General features: G+C 35.7%; 1 protein-coding gene across 6 annotated transcripts in view; it reads left to right on the top strand.

Annotated features, from left to right (window-relative positions):
- PHKB (phosphorylase kinase regulatory subunit beta) overlaps positions 1–18,351 on the top strand; it is a 202,666-nt gene that overhangs the window by 57,593 nt on the left and 126,722 nt on the right. For all 6 annotated transcript variants that reach the window (XM_081215337.1, XM_081215338.1, XM_081215333.1 and 3 more), the window contains 3 exons: positions 3,078–3,185; positions 5,458–5,538; positions 14,489–14,604. In XM_081215337.1, coding sequence (XP_081071463.1) covers positions 3,078–3,185; positions 5,458–5,538; positions 14,489–14,604 — 305 coding nt within the window. The remainder of the gene's footprint in view (positions 1–3,077; positions 3,186–5,457; positions 5,539–14,488; positions 14,605–18,351) is intronic.

The raw sequence follows: 18,351 nt of genomic DNA, 5'->3' as shown, positions 1-18,351 counted from the left end.
ACCCCCACCCCCAGTTACCATATTTTTAAATATGAAATTATATCTTTTGGCCTTCACTTAAAACTAAAGTAAAACATATTTGTAGTGTTCAAGTGCTCTTTGACCTTAAGGCTCATCTTCTGAAGTAAAATCATGACTTCGAAAGTCTAAGGCTCTCCACTTTTGTTGCTTCTCATTGTAAAGCATGCTTCCTGACATATTTTCTAATAATACTACCTAAAGGAGATATTTTAATTTATTATGCATTTGAGTGAATAGAGTTTTCCTTGATTTGAAGAATGTAGGGCAATCTGATTTCTATTATTGGCTTGCTGCTTGTATTAATTTCTACTTATTAACATTAGGTTGTTTTTTACCTTTAAATGTTCATATACCTATTTTTATTAACACTTCTTAAGGAGAAGCATTCAGATTTCAAAATTGATTCAGTCTGCAGTTAGTAGTTCAGCGGGCAGGGATTTGCTTTACAATAGGCTATGAATGTTGCTGTCTCTACCTCCTTCAAAAATATATTTGTTTAAAATGCTACCAAGTAGTTTCTAATCCATGAGAAATCATTAAACTTTTATAAAGTTTATTTTTCCAGGATTCCCTTATGAGATGATTTTTCCCACCTAAGTGCATATTTTAAGTCTATAAATTAAGAATGGATGACAGCATACTCAGTACCTTTTCCTGAATGATAAACTGCTTATTCACAATGATTAAAGTTTTCAGGAAAAGTCTAAATAAAATACAAGAAGAAAAAACATTATTCTAGATTTTTTTTAATCTAGAAAATTTTACTTTAATTATTCTTTATTTTTACTTGCCAAATGCCAGATATCATACAATACTAATTGATGTCCTCTTGAGTTTGACTGCTTTCAAGAGTACTTTTTGTCTATATTTTACATACAGTATGCCCCATTAATTGTCAAAGCTTATAGAGTTTGGGTCTTTTTTTTCTGAAATTTTAAATTATTTGTCTTTAACAGCTTTAAGACTCAAAGCATAATTATATAATTCCCCACTTGAGCATCTTTAATCATTTAGTAATTGCTTTTCCCCTGACACAGTGATTGAATGAATATAAATTCTCATGCTGGGTACTTGTGTGTCTTGAAGACAAATGACAAACACTGCCTTGTCAACTGCAGCAATCACTTTATTAAACTAAGTAAACCTTATCCATCTAGATCCTTATCAAGTGGGCAAAATGTATTTTGTTTTAATTTAACCACATTTTTGTCTATGAGCCCAGAATAATGTTCAACACTTTGAGATAATAGTCATGGTACTGTGAAAGTAGTGACCACAATGATTTCTATTTGTGTAGTCTAAGACAGGAGTCCCCAGCCCCTGGCCCGTGGATGGGTACTGGTCTGTGGCCTGTTAGGAACTGGGCAGTACAGTAGGAGGTGAGCAGTGGGTGAGCGATTGAAGCTTCATCTGCCGCTCCCCATCAGTCTCATTACCACCTGAACCATCAACCCCCCACCCCCCCACCAGTGGGTCAGTGGAAAAATTGTCTTCCATGAAACCAGTCCCTGGTTGGGGACCGCTGGTCTAAGACTATTGCCAGCAGTTTCAGATACTGAGAAGGGGTAGCCTTCTCACCTTCTCTGAGTTAACACTGGATAGCTTGGTCACTACATAGATAGAGGGTGTACATCCCTACCTTTACCCTCACTCTCTCATTTCTGATTATCTTTTGATAGGTCCTGACTTTTGTTGATTTCAACCATAGGGAGAGCTTATTTGTTTGTGCAGGGCTCTTGGGGGTGCAAAGGTGTGTTAGCCCTCTAGCACAGTACTGTCAAATAAATTTTCTGTGATGGTCTAAATGTTCTCTGTTACTGTGTTGAACAGTTACAGAAGTCACTAGTCACATGTGGCTGTTGAATACTTGATATGGGGCCAGTGTAACTGAAGGACTGAATTTCTAAATTTTATATAATTGTAATTTAATTTAATTAGTCACATGTAGCTAGTGGCTACCATATTGGATAGTGTGACTTCTAGAAGCTTGTAAGATAGTGGGAGATACAGACAACTAATAAAAATAAAAGACTAGAGAAACAACTGAGGGATAAGCACCCTGATGTAGGAGTCCAGAGGAAGGAATTTTAGTTGGGGTTCAGAAGGGACTTTATAAAAGAAGGTTTTGTGGGTTTTTTTGAGATAAGACTTTAAGGATGGAGAAGAAATTTGAAGGTAGAGAAGAGAATATGGTTCTATGTGGTTCCTTAGCCAAGTGAAACAAGACAAGATCATGAATACCCAGATACCATCAAAGAGAGAAGAAAGTCATTGCCTTACATAGAGCTATGTGTCATTCTATTCATTCTCTGTTCCTATTCATCTCATACTTCCAGGAACTAGTACTTGGCATACTTGGCATATAACTGGTCAGTAAATGTTTGCCAAATTGAATTAATATCTGTTTGTCCTTGGAGTTTGTCTTTTTGTCATTTAGTAATTACTTAGTATTCTAAAATGGTTAAATTTTTTGTTTAGTTAATAAGTAAAGGTGTGGCCTATATTCGCTTGGAATTGGTGCCTTAGTAATGAGAGTATGTGTGGCAAAAGAAATGAAAACACGTTGACAAGAGCATGGGTTACAATTTGTGATCCTTGGAGAAAGAAAATTAGAATGAAAATTAGAATGAATTAGAATGTCGCCTGAAGCACTCTTTCATTGAGTGTCATGTAAGCATTTCCAAATAGCAGTACAGTGGGATACAATCCCTGAAATCCTGTCCCACAGAGTAAACCATTATTTGACTCTAAAATAGGATGCAAAACATTACAAAAGCCAATGCTACTACATTAACAAGCTCCCTATTACACTTGAGTTGCTATGTTTGTGATATATCAATTATTTAACAATCGTGTTAACTGTTAAATTACTAGTTATGAGTTGTCTGTGTTTTGCTTCTTTAGAAAAAGTAATAACATTTCTGCTTTTTTCTATCCTCTGTCTATAAGCTGTTGCTTTCCCCATTAAAAAATGTCTTGAAAAATGATTTATAATCTCTGATCTTGGATGAGAATGTGAATTAGTAGCATTATTCAAATTTTATATTTGATTCTAGGTCCAGCAGTTTAAGCAGGATCCACGCCCGACAACATGTCTTCACTCTATTTTCAACGTACATACAGGAGATGAGATTCTCTCCTGTGAGGAATATGGTCATCTTCAGGTAAAAAGAGAAGATTACAATTTTCTTCTCCATTTATACTCTACATCATAGAAGATTTGAGGCTATTTACAATTTTTAAAAAGTAGATTTCATAAATTGTTCAAAACAGTAGTAGAAAATCAACCATGAATAAAAAAAAAATCAACCATGAAATGAAGAAATCCCACCAGGACTGAATTAGGTATTGTGATTGAATGTTAAATTTGACTGAGTTCTTGGTCCAAAAGCAAAAAGGGTAGGTGGATAGATTATAATATTATTACTGTCTAGAAGAAGGAATCCTACAGCTCTTTCAGTGACAAAAGCTTGTTCTTATTACCAAATTTAGAGGAATTTCGATATTTAGGAACTAGGGAATAAAAGACAATTAGCAGTAATATAACAGCAAATCAAAAGTTTTTGTTACATGACAGTTCATTTTTTAATATATCAACCTTCAATAAAGCTAAAAACATACCACTAAAATGTAATTCCAAAGGCATTTCTGGAGTCTATAATTTTATCTTACATACTATATTAAATTTTGTATATAAATGTTATATGCTAAGAATACACCATAAGACTTTGTTTTGTTTTCACTTTTTCTCTCACATCTGTGTACTCCTTTTAGCAGGACATCCTATTGCCTTGTTTCTAGGATACAAATATTATATATGCTGTTTATCTTTAATGGATTTTCTTCCTGTTCATCATTTGGTTCTGCAGTCTTTAGGATAGAATACTTATTATTCATATATTCCTTACTAAAATAAGAGTATCTCCTTTGCATAGTTCCTCTCTAGAGATCTGAAATGTATTACTTTAGTATGACTCCTCCAAACACAGAAAGTTGTGTCCCCATTTCTAGGCAGCAGAAACTCTTACACTTATTTGTAACCTGTTCCTTGGAGATTTAGTGTTACATGAATATGTAGCTGCTCAACCTTCTCCTTGTAATTATCACCTAATTAGGCTTTCTGTACCTTTTGCTTTGACAAATATGTTTACTATTGACATAGGGTTTTCAGAAGATAGTGGCTTATTTATTTTTGTAGCTCAGAATTTAAGCTCAGTGCCTGGCACACGGTAGCTTCCAAATAAATGCTGGCCAACCTGTTATTTGGTAGTCCCTGTACAATTTACCACTTACTGTCATTTTCTCACAGAAGCCTCCTGAAAGTCAGAGCAGTGAGCTCTTTGAGGTGTTGTTGTAAGTGGCTGTCAATAGTAATGAAATTTCTTTGAGGTCATTTCTGACAGGCCAGTGTCAGTGCTCTAAGAAAATATTTGGGTGACCTTGGCAATGGGATGAAACTCTTCCCTACTGTGTTCTGAGTATATAACTCAGTGGTTTTTAACATATTCACAAAGTTGTGCAGCCAACATCACAGTCAGTTTCAGAACATCTCCATCACCCCATAAAGAAATCCTGTACCTATTAGCAGTCACTCTCCATCTCCTTCAAAGACCCCAACCCTAGGCAATTACCAGTCTACTTTCTGTCTCTGTGAATAAGCCTATTTTATACATTTCATATAAATGGAATCATACAACATACGGTCTTATGTGACTGATTTCTTTCATTTACCTTAATGTTTTCAAGGTTTGTCCATGTTGTAGTATTTATCTTTCACTGCTTGTTTTCTCTAGAAAATTTACACATCCTATTCAGAATTCTATGAGAATCTTTATTTTTGTTTAAAGTGGACATAATATTGTCTTTTTCTTTGTTTTGTTTAGATCATATAATGTTTATCTTTAATAAACTAAGAGAAAAAACTCATTTGTTCATAAATAGATTTTAAATTATTGATTACTGTGTTCCAGCAGTTGCTTATATAAGTTCTGTATTCTCTGAATACAAGATGCACTGCCTGTTGTTTATGGTGTACTGGCATAGTCCTAATGTCTTAATTGCCAAACAGTTTTTTCATTTACATACATTTGAGTTGGATTGACATTACATAGCTGCCTGTGGGGCAAAACTGTTTCAAAGTAGAAGTACTTAGATCTAGAGTTTAAAAATAAATCTTAGAAAGCAAATGTTGTAAAAATAGTCCCTAATCAGCTGTTAATAGCCACCACAATGAATCTGAGGATTTTAGAGTTTTACATACAAAGCTGAGATTTTATTATGAACTAAATCCACAGCTCCTTTATTTTTCATAGGAAAGGAAATAGTTTTTATATGCCGCTACTAGAGCAAAAGACTTGTAATTTTAGCTTTTACATTTAATTTCATAAGATAATATTTTTGTTGTTTCCTGTAACCTATTATAATGTTTGTTTTCAGATAAATGCAGTGTCACTCTATCTCCTTTACCTTGTGGAAATGATTTCCTCAGGACTTCAGATTATCTATAATACTGATGAGGTATGATTTCCCCAAATTCTCTAGTAGTAAATTTCATCTCTAAGAATATCTTTCTTCTTTTACTTTTTCAAACTTATTTTTAGTTGTATAAAATGGATTACTAAATTCATATAGCCAGATACTAGATTTTTGATACTCAGGCAAAAAGTCTTTATATTTTCAATGCAAAGCACTTTAAAAATGAACAAAATACGTAACAGGTTATAAAACTTTACTCCTCTGAAGGCTATATTTCAAGTGATCTGAAATAAAAACTTGTAACTGAAAAATTTTAGTAACAATGAAAATAAAATAGCATTTGCAGATTTTCTTAGAATTATTATGTCTTCTTTCATATCATTGCTTTTTGTAACCCATCCTTTTAAAAGTAAAAAAAATACGTTTACTATATTTTGTTACTTTTATTTGTCCAACCTCAGTAGAGTTCTTGATGCTTTCCAAAAGATAAGTACCATTTTCTTATTCTTATTAGGAAATTTGAAAATAAGTTATATGACAAAGTTGAGAAACATTTCTTTCATAGGCAATAATGCTTGAACAAACACACAGACAGACCCATGTGCTAACACATTTTGAAATGTGGCCACAGTTGGAGCAAAAAGCTTTCATTATTGAGATAGTATATACAATGAGAATTCCATCAAAGAGCAGGTATATTATATACTTATTATTTTTCTCCTGTGATCCATGCAAGGAGAACAATTGTATCATATACTAAACACCAAAGTCATCACTGAACTGCACTGAGGGTGCTGTGAAATTCATACATGTAGTCCTGCCCTCTAGTAGTTCATAATCTTATACATTCATCCAGTTGTGCCTTTTTAATACACGTAAGTAAAACCTATTTAGAAGTGTAGCTAAATAATAAAGAAACAATAATGATAAGAAGAAATTAGGACTTTCCTGCAGGCTCAGTGGTTAAGAATCCGCCTGCCAATGCAGGGGACCTGGGTTCAATCCCTGTCCGGGAAGATCCCATATGCCACAGAGCAACTGAGCCTGTGCGCCACAACTACTGAGCCTGCTCTCTAGAGCCTGTGAGTCGCAACTACTGAAACACGCGCACCTAGAGCCTGTGCTCCGCAACAAGAGAAGCCCACGCACTGCAACAAAAAGTAGCCCCTTCTCGCTGCAAGTAGAGAGAGCCTGTGTGCAGCAATGAAGACCCAACGCAGCCAAAAATAAATAAATAAATTTATTTTTTAAAAAAAAAGAGGGCCTCCCTGGTGGCGCAGTGGTTGAGAGTCCGCCTGCCGATGCAGGGGATACGGGTTCGTGCCCCGGTCTGGGAGGATCCCATATGCCGCGGAGCGGCTGGGCCCGTGAGCCATGGCCGCTGGGCCTGCGCATCCGGAGCCTGTGCTCCGCAACGGGAGAGGCCACAAGAGTGAGAGGCCCGCATACCGCAAAAAGAAAAAAAAAAAAAAAAAAAAAAAAAAAAAAAAAAAAAAAAGAAACCTTTGGGACCAAATAAGTTTTAGATATCAAAATTTTTTGTGTGTTTTGAAAAGGTGATAAGATATCTTATTTATGTTATAACCCCAGCAGGGTTTAGGGCAAAACCACATACATAGCCCCTTAATATTTTTACATTGACATATGCATATTCACATAAAGTGCGATAAATAAGGCAGATAATCTGATGTCAGTTATGGGTTTTGCTGACAAATGAGTTAAGAAAAAATGAGTTTCAGAGTTGTGGGATTTTCATATTGTAAATAAGAGATGGTAGACCTGAATACTAATTAATGGTGGAGGGGAAAAACACATTAAACAAAGAAAAATTAAGAACTGTGGTCTAGTGCAGTTTGAGTTAGGAGAAAGAAGTCAGAGTTTTCACCAAGTCGGGGAGATTTGAACTGGGTCTAAAGGAAGGTTCATAGAAAAGTGTTTCAGTTGAAATGAGCAAGACCAAGCCCAATTGGAATCTATGCTTCCTGTTAGACTGTGGAGTACATATAGGCACGCAGGCTTAGGGTGGGAAGATGATGGAGGGTTTGAATGTTAGACATGAGAATTGTGATACTGTGTCAAGATTCACAGAACCTTTCTGACAACAAAAATTGTGTGAAAAATAGCAGACCTTGGTGTCAGAATGATATGGGGGATAAAGAAGACACAGTAGCCACAGATGTGTTTCTAGACCTAGAGCATAGAAAACCAGTGGTCTTATGGTGAAAAACAGAATTCAGAAGTACTTACAAATGGTGGAAGAATTTAGAACATGGTGTTTAATGGAAAATCCAAATGGATATATTTCATAATTGGGTATAAAACAAAGGTATGGGTTATAAGTATTCAAGGGCTAGAATACCAGAATTGGAGAATTGTAAATATGCATTGCAAACATAGAATGTTAATTAATTTTTTTAGTCAGATTGTTTTCTTTTGTTGAGTTTTAAGTGTTCTTTGTATATTTTGGATAACAGTGCTTTATCAGGTTTGTCTTTTGTAAACACTTTCTCCCAATCTGTGGCTTGTTTTCTCAATCTCTTGACATTATTTTTCACTGAGCACAAGTTTTTAATTGTATTGAAGTCCAGATTATCAATTATTTCTTTCATAAATTGTTTCCTTGACGTTTTATCTAAAAAGGCATCACTATACCCAAGGTCATCTAGATTTTCTCCTGTGTTGTCTTCTAGGAGTTATAGTTTTGCTTTTACATTTAGGTCAATGATCCATTTTGAGTTAATTTTTGTAAAGGATATAAGTTCTGTCTCTATATTCATTTTTTTGTTTTAATGAGGATGTCCATTTGTTCCAGCACCATTTGTTGAAGAGACTGTCTTTTCTCCATTGTTTTACCTTTGCTCCTTTGTTAAAAATCAGTTGACTATACTTATGGGGTTCTATTTCTGGGCTCTCTTTTCTGTTCCTCTGATCTGTCTGTTTATTTTTTTGCCAGTGCCACACTGTGTTGAATACCATAGCTTTATAGTAAATCTTGAAATCGGGTAGTGTGATATCTCCAACTTAGTTCTTCTTCAAAATTGGGTTGACTATTCTGGGTCTTTTGCCTCTCTGTGAAAACTTTACAATCAGTTTGTCAATATCCATAAAATAAATTGCTGGTATTTTGGTTGGGATTGTATTGAATATGTAGATCAATTTGGGAAGAACTGATAGCTTGACAACATTGAGTCTTCCTGTTCACGAACATGAAATACCTCTCCATTTATTTAGTCCTTCTTTGATGACATTCATCAGTTTTGTAGTTTTCCTCATATAGATCTTATATATATTTCCTTAGATTTATACCTGTTTCATTTCATTCCACTTGCTCATTGTTGATATATAGGAATGTAATTGACTTTTATATATTAAACTTGTATCCTGCAACTTGTTATATTTGGTTATTAGTTCCAGGGTTTTTTTGTTGATTGTTTTGGACTTTCTGCATAGATGATCATGTCATCTGCCACCAAAGACAGTTTCATGTTTTCCTTCCCAATCTGACTACCTTTTATTTCCTTTCCTTGCCCCATTAAATTAGCAAGGACTTCCAGTATGATCTTGAAAAGGAGTGGCAAGAAGGAACATGCTTGCCTTGTACCTGATCTTAGTGAGAAAGCATTGAGTTTCTCACCATTAAATATGATGTTAGTTGTATATATTTTGTAGATAGTCCATTTCAAGTTGAGAAAGTTCCCCTCTATTCCTAGTTTACCAAGAGTTTTTGATCATGAATCAGTATTGGATTTTGTCAAATATTTTCTTCATCTGTTGAAATGATCATGTGATTTTTCTTTATTAGTCTTTTGTTGTGATGTATTACAGTAATAGATTTTCTAATGTTGAATCAACTTGGCATGCCTGAGATAAATTCTACTTGGTGTGGTATAATTCTTTTTTATACTTTTTTGGATTCAATTTGCAAATATATATTTTTATAGATTTATTTATTTTTGGCTGCATAGGGTCTTCGTTGCTGCGTGCGGGCTTTCTCTAGTTGTGGTGAGCGGGGGCTACTCTTCATTGCGGTGCACGGGCTTCTTCTTGTGGTGGCTTCTTTTGTTGTGGAGCCTGGGCTCAGTAGTTAGGGCACACAGGCTCAGTAGTTGTGGCTTGCGGGCTCTAGAGCGCAGGCTCAGTAGTTGTGGCACACAGGCTTAGTTGCTCTGCAGCATGTGGGATCTTCCCAGACCCGGGCTTGAACCCGTGTCCCCTGCATTGGCAGGTGGATTCTCAACCACGGTGCCACCAAGGAAGCACAATTTGCAAATATTTTGTTGAGGATTTTTATATCTATGTTCATGAGAGATATTGGTCTGTAGTTTTCTTATAATGTCTTTGTCTGGTTTGGGTGTTAAGGTATTGCTGGCCTCACAGAATGGGTTAGGAAGTATTCCCTCTGCTTTTATCCTTTGAAGGAGATTGTAGAGAATTGATAAAAATTTCTTCCTTAAATGTTTAGTATAATTCACCAGTGAACCCATCTAGAACTGATACTTTCTGTTTTGGAAGGTCATAATTATTGATTCAATTTCTTTAATAGATACAGGTCTATTCAGATTATCTGTTTCTTTTTTTTGTTGTTGGTTTTGTTTTATTGTGGCTGTCAAGGAATTGGTCTGTTTCATCTGGGTTATCAAATTTATGGACGTAGAGTTACTCTTCGTATTCCTTTATTTACTCTTAATTGCCATGGGAAATGTAGTGATGTCCCCTCTTTTGTTTATGTTAATAGTAATTTGTGTCCTCTCTCTTTTTTCCTTAGTTAGCATAGCTAGAAGCTTATTTATTTTATTTTCAAAGAACCAGCTTTCGCTTTCATTGATTTTTGTTTCTTAATTTCCTTGGTTTTCAATTTCATTGGTTTCTGTACTAATTCTTATTATTTCTTTACATATTCTTACTTCGGATTTAATTTGCTCTTTCTCTAGTTTTCTAAAGTAGAAACTTAGAATATTGATTTTAGATATCTTCTTTTTTAATATATGCATTCAATGCTATAAATTTCCCTCTCACACCGCTTTCACTGCATCCCTAAAATTTTGAAAAGCTGTTTCATTTCATTTTTTTTGACCCATATAGTATTAGTATTATGTTGTTTAATCTTCATGTTTGGGGATTTTCCAGTTGTCTTTCTGTTATTGATTTCTAGTTTAATCATTTGTGGACAGAGAGCAGACATTGTATGATTTATATCTTTTTACATTTGTTAAGGTGTGGTTTTGACCCAGAATGTGGTCTGTATTTGTGAGTGTTCCCTGTAAGCTTGAGAAGAACATATATTCTGCTGTTCTGCAGTGAAATAGTCTGTGACTGTCCTTTATATCCAGTTGATTGATGTTGTCATTGAGTTCAACTATATCCTTACTGATTTTCTGCTTGCTGGATCTGTTTCTTATAGAGAGGTGTTGAAGTCTTAAACTCTGATAGAGAATTCATCTGTTTCTCTTTCCAATTCTGTTGCTTTTTTCCCTCACAATTTGATATTGTTAGGCATATACATGTTAAAGATTGTTATGTCTTCTTAGAGAATCAACTCATTTATTATTATATAATGCCCTTCTTTATCCCTAATAACTTTCCTTCCTTTGAAGTCTGCTCCGTTTGAAATTAAATAGCTATTTCAGCTTTCTCATCTGGTGACTAGTGTCTGCATAGTATATTTTTCTCCATTTATTTACTTGAAATCTATATGTGTCTTTATAGTGAAAGTGGGTTTGTTATAGACAACATATAGTTAGGTCATGGTTTTTGATCCACTCTAACAATCTCTGTCTTTTAATAGGTGCATTTGGAATGTTGACATTCAAAGTGATTAGTGATATGGTTGGTTACTATCTGCTGTATTGATTACTGTTTTCTATTTGTTGCCCTTATAGTTTGTCTATTTTTGTCTTCCACTCTTTTTTTCCCTTTGCTCTAATTGAGTTTTTTATATGATTCTGTTTTCTCTCCTTTTTTAGCATATCATTTACATTTCATTTTTTTCCTACTTTTTTTTACTTGTTGCCCTGGAGTTTGCAATATACATTTACAACAAATAAGTCCACTTTCAAATAACACTATACTACTTCACACATAGTGTGAGTACTTTATAATAACAAAATAATCCTAATTCCTTCCTCTTATCCCTTGTATCTTTGCTGTCATTTATTTTATTTATATATAAGCATACATAAACATATACACACATAAGATATAGTCATAAACACACATAATCAGCTATCAATACATTGTTGCTATTATTTTGCTATGATTAGGCAGTATTTACTTATTGGGTGAAGTAGAAAAGAATAGCTTTATTGCTTTGCCAGGCAGAGGGGGCCACAGCGGTCTAATGCCCTCAAAACTGTGTGTACCTACCTGGAGGAGGTAGTGAGGAGTTTTATAGGAGAGGTTCAAAGAGGGCATGATCAGCTCATGGACCCAGGCAGTCTTTTAGATAGACTTCTATAATCCTACGGTTATGTCCCAGTCTGTTAGTTAGCCTGTGCCCCTGGGCTATGAACTTCATAAGTGTTTTCAGTTTTTTTCTCTCCCCTTAGGTAGGACAGGCTGACTCTGGTAGGCTGGAATTGAAAATTTCTGTTCCCCTTGTGGAGGTTAGAGCTGGCTGGAATTGGTTATTTCCCTTCCCCAGTCAGTTAGGCTCTGAAAATAGCCCAGCAGGTCTGGCTTTGATTAACTAGTTTCAGCTAAGGGGAGACCCTCTTAAGAAAAACAAAATGTTTCAATGTATTTCAATATGGTTACTTTTCCCCTCTCCTTGCTGGAAGCCACAGGGGGTTTTCCTAGGATATTTTCTGTGGGAACCTGGCAGAGCTCTTGGAGGTAAATCTCACAGTATTGTCGGGACCCTGTTATGACTGGGTCGCCCTGGAGTTTTTAACTTTCAAGAGTTTTTAAGTGAGCCTCTAGCAATTTGTCAGTTACAGTTCAGGTTTTACTACCCCAGCAGTGATTCCCTAGGTGGTTTCTGCTCATGAGTCTATGCACTAGGGAGCCAGAACTGCCTGTTTTTGCCTGTGGGTCTCTCCAGTTTTGGGACAGCAGTTTGCTCTGTGTCCTCCCCTCTCTCATGGATCCAAGAAGAGCTTAAAAGCTTTTTATTTGTTAGGATGAAGTGGAATGGCAATTTCTAAACTCCTTTTTTGCGGAACTGGAATGTAAGTGGTATTTTAGTTTTACTTATGGGGCTTATTAGCCAAAAATGCCTTCTTGGCCAGCTGTTACACCATTCATGCAGCCTGAGCGGACTGCCTCACTTGGGCCCAGCCCTGGTCCTAAAGTCCTCCTAAGAGGGGGAAGAAGCAAGTATATGGACTATATACTTAAGAAGTTTGTCGTAAGAGGAAGAAGGATTTAGATGGTTTCAAATCTTTTGACTTGGAGACCTGACAAGTATTAAGTATTTCCTGTATGTTTTATAGAATCTAAATAACTCTAAAGACCATGGAAAAGCTGAAGACATCAGGTTTTATGAAATTACACCAGGATTTTTATATGGACAGGTTTTCCTTAGGGAAATAGGTAACAAGAAATTGGGAAAGCTGGGAAGACCGCCCCCAGTATTTGAAGTAAAAAAAAGTTTACTGTAGGTGTGTACTGCTCCACTCTTTGGTGGAGAAGTGACGGGATAGGTTTGTGTTTTATGAAAACCTAGAATGCTCTGTTATATTTCTGTGAGGCCCCAACACCCTAATTGCTTTTTCCTTCATTGAAATGTGTGAGCTGTTCTTGGCTCTGAGGGCAGATACCTCTATGTTGGGATTGAGAATGAAAAGGTCACGGATTCAACTGCCTCAGCCATTCATCATTTGTGAGAGAACGTATGTAGACTGCTTCCTGGTCAACTCTTGATCAATGTATTTGTTAACTCTGGGCTTAGAGACTTTCTAGAGACCCTAGAGAACAAGGAAGAATCATTTTAAGAGCCTGTGTTTTCCTCTGCTCTGATTTCTCAACCAATTCTTTCCTACTGCCTTCTCTTTTTCTATAATTTCTCAAAGTTTCTAGTCTACTGGTGGAACTTTACCTTTTTTTTTTAGTGTTATTATGTGTCATTCTTAAGAACATATACATTAAATGAATTAGGTGTGTAGGGTAGAGGTCAGGGAATATGTATTGCCACTTTAGAGGGATAGCGAGACAAAGGGTAGACAAGATGCACATATTCAGTATGCAATATTAACCAAACATGATGACTAAATTAAAAACCCTGTAATTAGGACCAGTAGCCCACATAAGATATTGTTTTTATTAAAATGAATAAACTTTTATTAAGTAAGAACTGACTGTAATCTTTGCTTTCCATAGTTACTATTGAAAGTATAAATTTAATCAAATGTTTGAAATCTTTACATGAAAGCTGTGATTCCTGGCCTATTGGTTGGGCCCATCTCCAACTGTAAGCTTTGAGTGTATAAAAATGGGTACCTATAGCTATAGAAAAGGCATGAGGAAGATCAGATTCCATGAGTAATAAACTCAAGACTCTAGGTTGATCTACCATGAGACTGACTCATTTTAGAACTGAAAACTACCTTTTTATCTCCAAAGTGTTAGACTTCTTTAACATTTGACATTTTAGATTCCAAATATTATTATCTAGTATAAAAAATATATTTAAAAAATCTAGTATAAAACAGTGCTTTATATTTTCTTAATTTTTAAGATGCACAGCCCTCATGAACAGTAATGTTGATAGATACATCATTGAAGAATTACAGTTGGAATATTGACAGGATTTAAATTTTATTTCTGTACTGTTTATATTAGGTTCTCACTTTAGGCATTATATTAGAAAAAACAGATATAAGAGTGTGTTCATAGTAATGTAATAATCACAAAAATTTCAGCATGTTAAAAAAGTGTTGGTAGGCAAATACATTTTGAATTTCAAATCCAGATTTTCAAATATCTGATTGTTCTTATCAATATCTAAAGGTCCTGTTATTTTACGTGTCCTTACGTTTCATCTCTTTTCTTTTAGGTCTCTTTTATTCAGAACCTTGTATTTTGTGTGGAAAGAGTTTACCGTGTACCTGACTTTGGTGTCTGGGAAAGAGGAAGCAAATATAATAATGGCAGCACAGAGCTGCATTCGAGGTAATTTGCTGATTTCTGAGTGTTTGTTTGTTTGTTTTAATTTAAATGTGTGGAGCATGAACAAAAATCAAAGAACTAGATTAGAACTCTGGTTTCTATGTAATTTTCATCTCCTTTTTTTCTATATATGATTCAGATGAAATTCACTTAAAATTAAAGGAAGAGTCTGCTCTCAGTGCCCATCAACAGATGCAGGAAAAGAGCAGGGTGTCTTTCCCAGCTTCCCAAGGTGTCAGTACATGCATATCAGTATCCAGTCCAAGGCTTGGCCTTTCTGCTCAACCAAGTCATTTTCTTTTTCCTCTTTGAAATAACACTGTTTGAAAGATCAAGTACCTTAAAATTGCCAAACAGCAATTGTATATGCATTGCATGTAAAATTCCCTTTTGTGTTATAGAGCTGATTTTTATTGTAACAAGAGATACTCATACCCTTTATATGTTGTTTAACTAAAAAATGTAGCTCAATTAGTCCTATCCATTTCGCAGTAAAAGATTTAAGAACCTAAAGATTATCAGCTATAGGTCAGTTTAGTCTCTTTATTGAGACTTGAAGAAACAGTTTAGGAAACACTGGTTAAGAGGAATCTGTGGCTCTCTACTTTTTTGGATAGAAGGACTAATTACACACAAAAAATTAAGCTGATATAAGACATTTAGTAAGCTAAAAACTGGCTCCAGATCACTAGCTGTATAAGGTCTCTGTGCCTCAGTTTCCTGATTTATAAAATGGAGATAGTAATGTACTCTACTTTATAAAGTTGTTGTAATGATTGAGTTAGTATATATAAAGCATTTGAACACCTGGCATAAGTAAACACTGAAATATAAGTATACTCACATATTTAAGAATATTTTAATAACAAAGATCAAAACAAAAAGGATTTTTCATTTAACTCTGGACAGCTAACATACAAACTTTTCTATAAGTTTTATGATCCATATGAGGCATTTTTATAATACAGAGTAGAATAATAGCAATATGTAAGGAAGACAGTAAAGGAGAGAAATAGTTTGTGGTAAAGTGCAATTCAGACATTAAACAAATTCTGACAAATACTAAAAATAGGAAGATAACATTATATTTCAGTTATAAATTCTCAACATTCCAGATTATCAGTCAAATTCAAGACAGAAAGTTTATAGGATTGGAAAAGGTGATTTTTTTAATCTACCTTTTCAGTATTTATGATTTATCAGGCTCCTTTTCTGCTTTTTAATAAATATTTAATATATGCCAGTGTGGTCCCACTGACATTATTTTCAGTATAAAATATTTGGAGTAGGGTTTTTCCTATTTATAAAAATTGTAGTAAACGCAGAAAGAACCTTGGGTAAAAGTTACCATTAACCCTAGAAAGTGAGGGTATTGAGAGGTCCCTAGTGAAAAAAACAGAGGCTCCAACATGTTTTCCTGTAACTGTGCTATCTTTAAATTGAATCATTAGGATTTTATTTCAAGGCTAGGAAGATTATTAAGTGATGTTCTTTGCTACCTTTTCCATGCAAAATTAATCTCAATTGTAGCAGGCCAGTTTTATTCAAATGGATGGCAAATGAAGTTTGCCATTTAGCTTTGGGTGATGGGTTTTATACATTTAGCATTCATCTTCTAATTTTCCATGGTAGAACACTTAAAAGAACTTCAAACCTTTTTTTCCCCCAAATGCTTCTTAGCTCAGATATCCACAAGCCTATTTTAGATATGTCACCTCTGCTGCCAAAATGGTCTGTTTTGAAACTACAGGAGACCTGAGCCCTAAGACACTCATGGACGCAGTGATGGCAGCAGTGGTGGGAGACCAATATCTTTCTTTTTTTTTTTTTTTTAACATCTTTATTGGAGTATAATTGCTTTACATTGTTGTGTTAGTTGCTGCTGTATAACAAAGTGAATCAGCTATACGTATACATATATCTCCATATCCCTTCCCTCTTGCATCTCCCTCCCACCCTCCCTATCCCACCCCTCTAGGTGGTCACAAAGCACCTAGCTGATCTCCCTGTGCTATGCAGCTGCTTCCCACTATCTATTTTACATTTGGTAGTGTACATATGTCATTGCCACTCTCTGACTTCGTCCCAGCTTACCCTTCCCCCTCCCCGTGTCCTCAAGTCCATTTTCTACGTCTGCATCTTTATTCTTGTCCTGCCCCTAGGTTCATCAGAACCATTTTTGTTTTTAGATCCCATGGTTGAACAGCCCTTCCTTTGAATATGATTTGCTGCTTAAGTTTTAGGTTTCTAACTAAAAAAAGATGGCTTAATTTAAAAAAAACCTCTTGATTAAGAATTCTCATTTTCTTTTTCAGTAATTTTTCCAAGTCTTTTTTTTTTTTTTTAGATTCCATATATATGTGCTAGCATACGGTATTTGTTTTTCTCTTTCTGACTTACTTCACTCTGTATGACAGACTCTAGGACCATCCACCTCACTACAAATAATTCAATTTCGTTTCTTTTTATGGCTGAGTAATATTCCATTGTATATACGTGCCACATCTTCTTTATCCATTCATCTGTCGATGGACACTTAGGTTGCTTCCATGTCCTGCCTATTGTAAATAGAGCTGCAATGACCATTGTGGTACATGACTCTTTTTGAATTATGGTTTTCTCAGGGTATACGCCCAGTAGTGGGATTGCTGGGTCATATGGTAATTCTCTTTTTAGTTTTTTTTTTTTTTTTTTTTTTTTTTTTGTGGTACGCAGGCCTCTCACTGTTTTGGCCTCTCCCGTTGCGGAGCACAGGCTCCGGACGCGCAGGCCCAGCGGCCATGGCTCACGGGCCTAGCCGCCCCGCGGCATGTGGGATCCTCCCGGATCGGGGCACGAGCCCATGTCCCCTGCATCGGCAGGCGGACTCTCAACCACTGCACCACCAGGGAAGCCCTCTTTTTAGTTTTTGAAGGAACCTCCATACTGTTCTCCATAGTGGCTGTATCAATTTACATTCCCACCAGCAGTGCAAGAAGGTTCCCTTTTCTCCACACCCACTCCAGCATTTATTGTTTGTAGGTTTTTTGATGATGGCCATTCTGACTGATGTGACATGATACCTCATTGTAGTTTTCATTTGCATATTCTAATGATTAGTGATGTTTAGCATCCTTTCCTGTGTTTGTTGGCAATCTGTTCTGTGCTTATGCCCAGGGAGTAGAATGTAGAGCCACTACCAGTAAGGGATTAAGTCACACCTCTTAGTCTGTTGCTGTAAGACATCCCAGAACTATCTGTGCCTAGTTGGATTTGATCCAAGGATTGCTTAATGCAATATCCTTGTTATATCCTTAAGCTGTTCTCATAATTTTAGAAAGCCTGAAATAAAACATAGTAATTCTTGCTGTAAGTACTCATACTGCCCTTTCCCTCTAACTTTCTTTGCCATTCTCCATCTCTGCCATGCAATCCTCCTTAGCAGGAATCAGAGAGAGCACAATCTGACTATCGCCTTGAGGCTCACAAAGGCCTTGTGCTCACTGGCTTGGTAAATGTCCCTTTTTCTTTTGCCACTGTGTGCACATCCCTTCTAAACTGCACGTTGATCAAAGAAGATTACTGCCCCGGGGCCCCCAAAACACATACACATAATATTCCTTTTTTTTTTAGTAAATTTATTTATTTTATTTATTTATTTTTGGCTGTTTTGGGTCTTCGTTGCTGCGCATGGGCTTTTTCTAGTTGCGGCGAGCTGGGGCTACTCTTTGTTGTGGTGCGTGGGCTTCTCACTGCAGTGGCTTCTCTTGT

The sequence above is a fragment of the Mesoplodon bidens genome (assembly GCF_964165515.1).
Source record: "Mesoplodon bidens genome assembly, chromosome: 18".
Classification (NCBI taxonomy): Eukaryota; Metazoa; Chordata; class Mammalia; order Artiodactyla; family Ziphiidae; genus Mesoplodon; species Mesoplodon bidens.
This window is presented reverse-complemented; position numbering and strand designations above follow the sequence as displayed.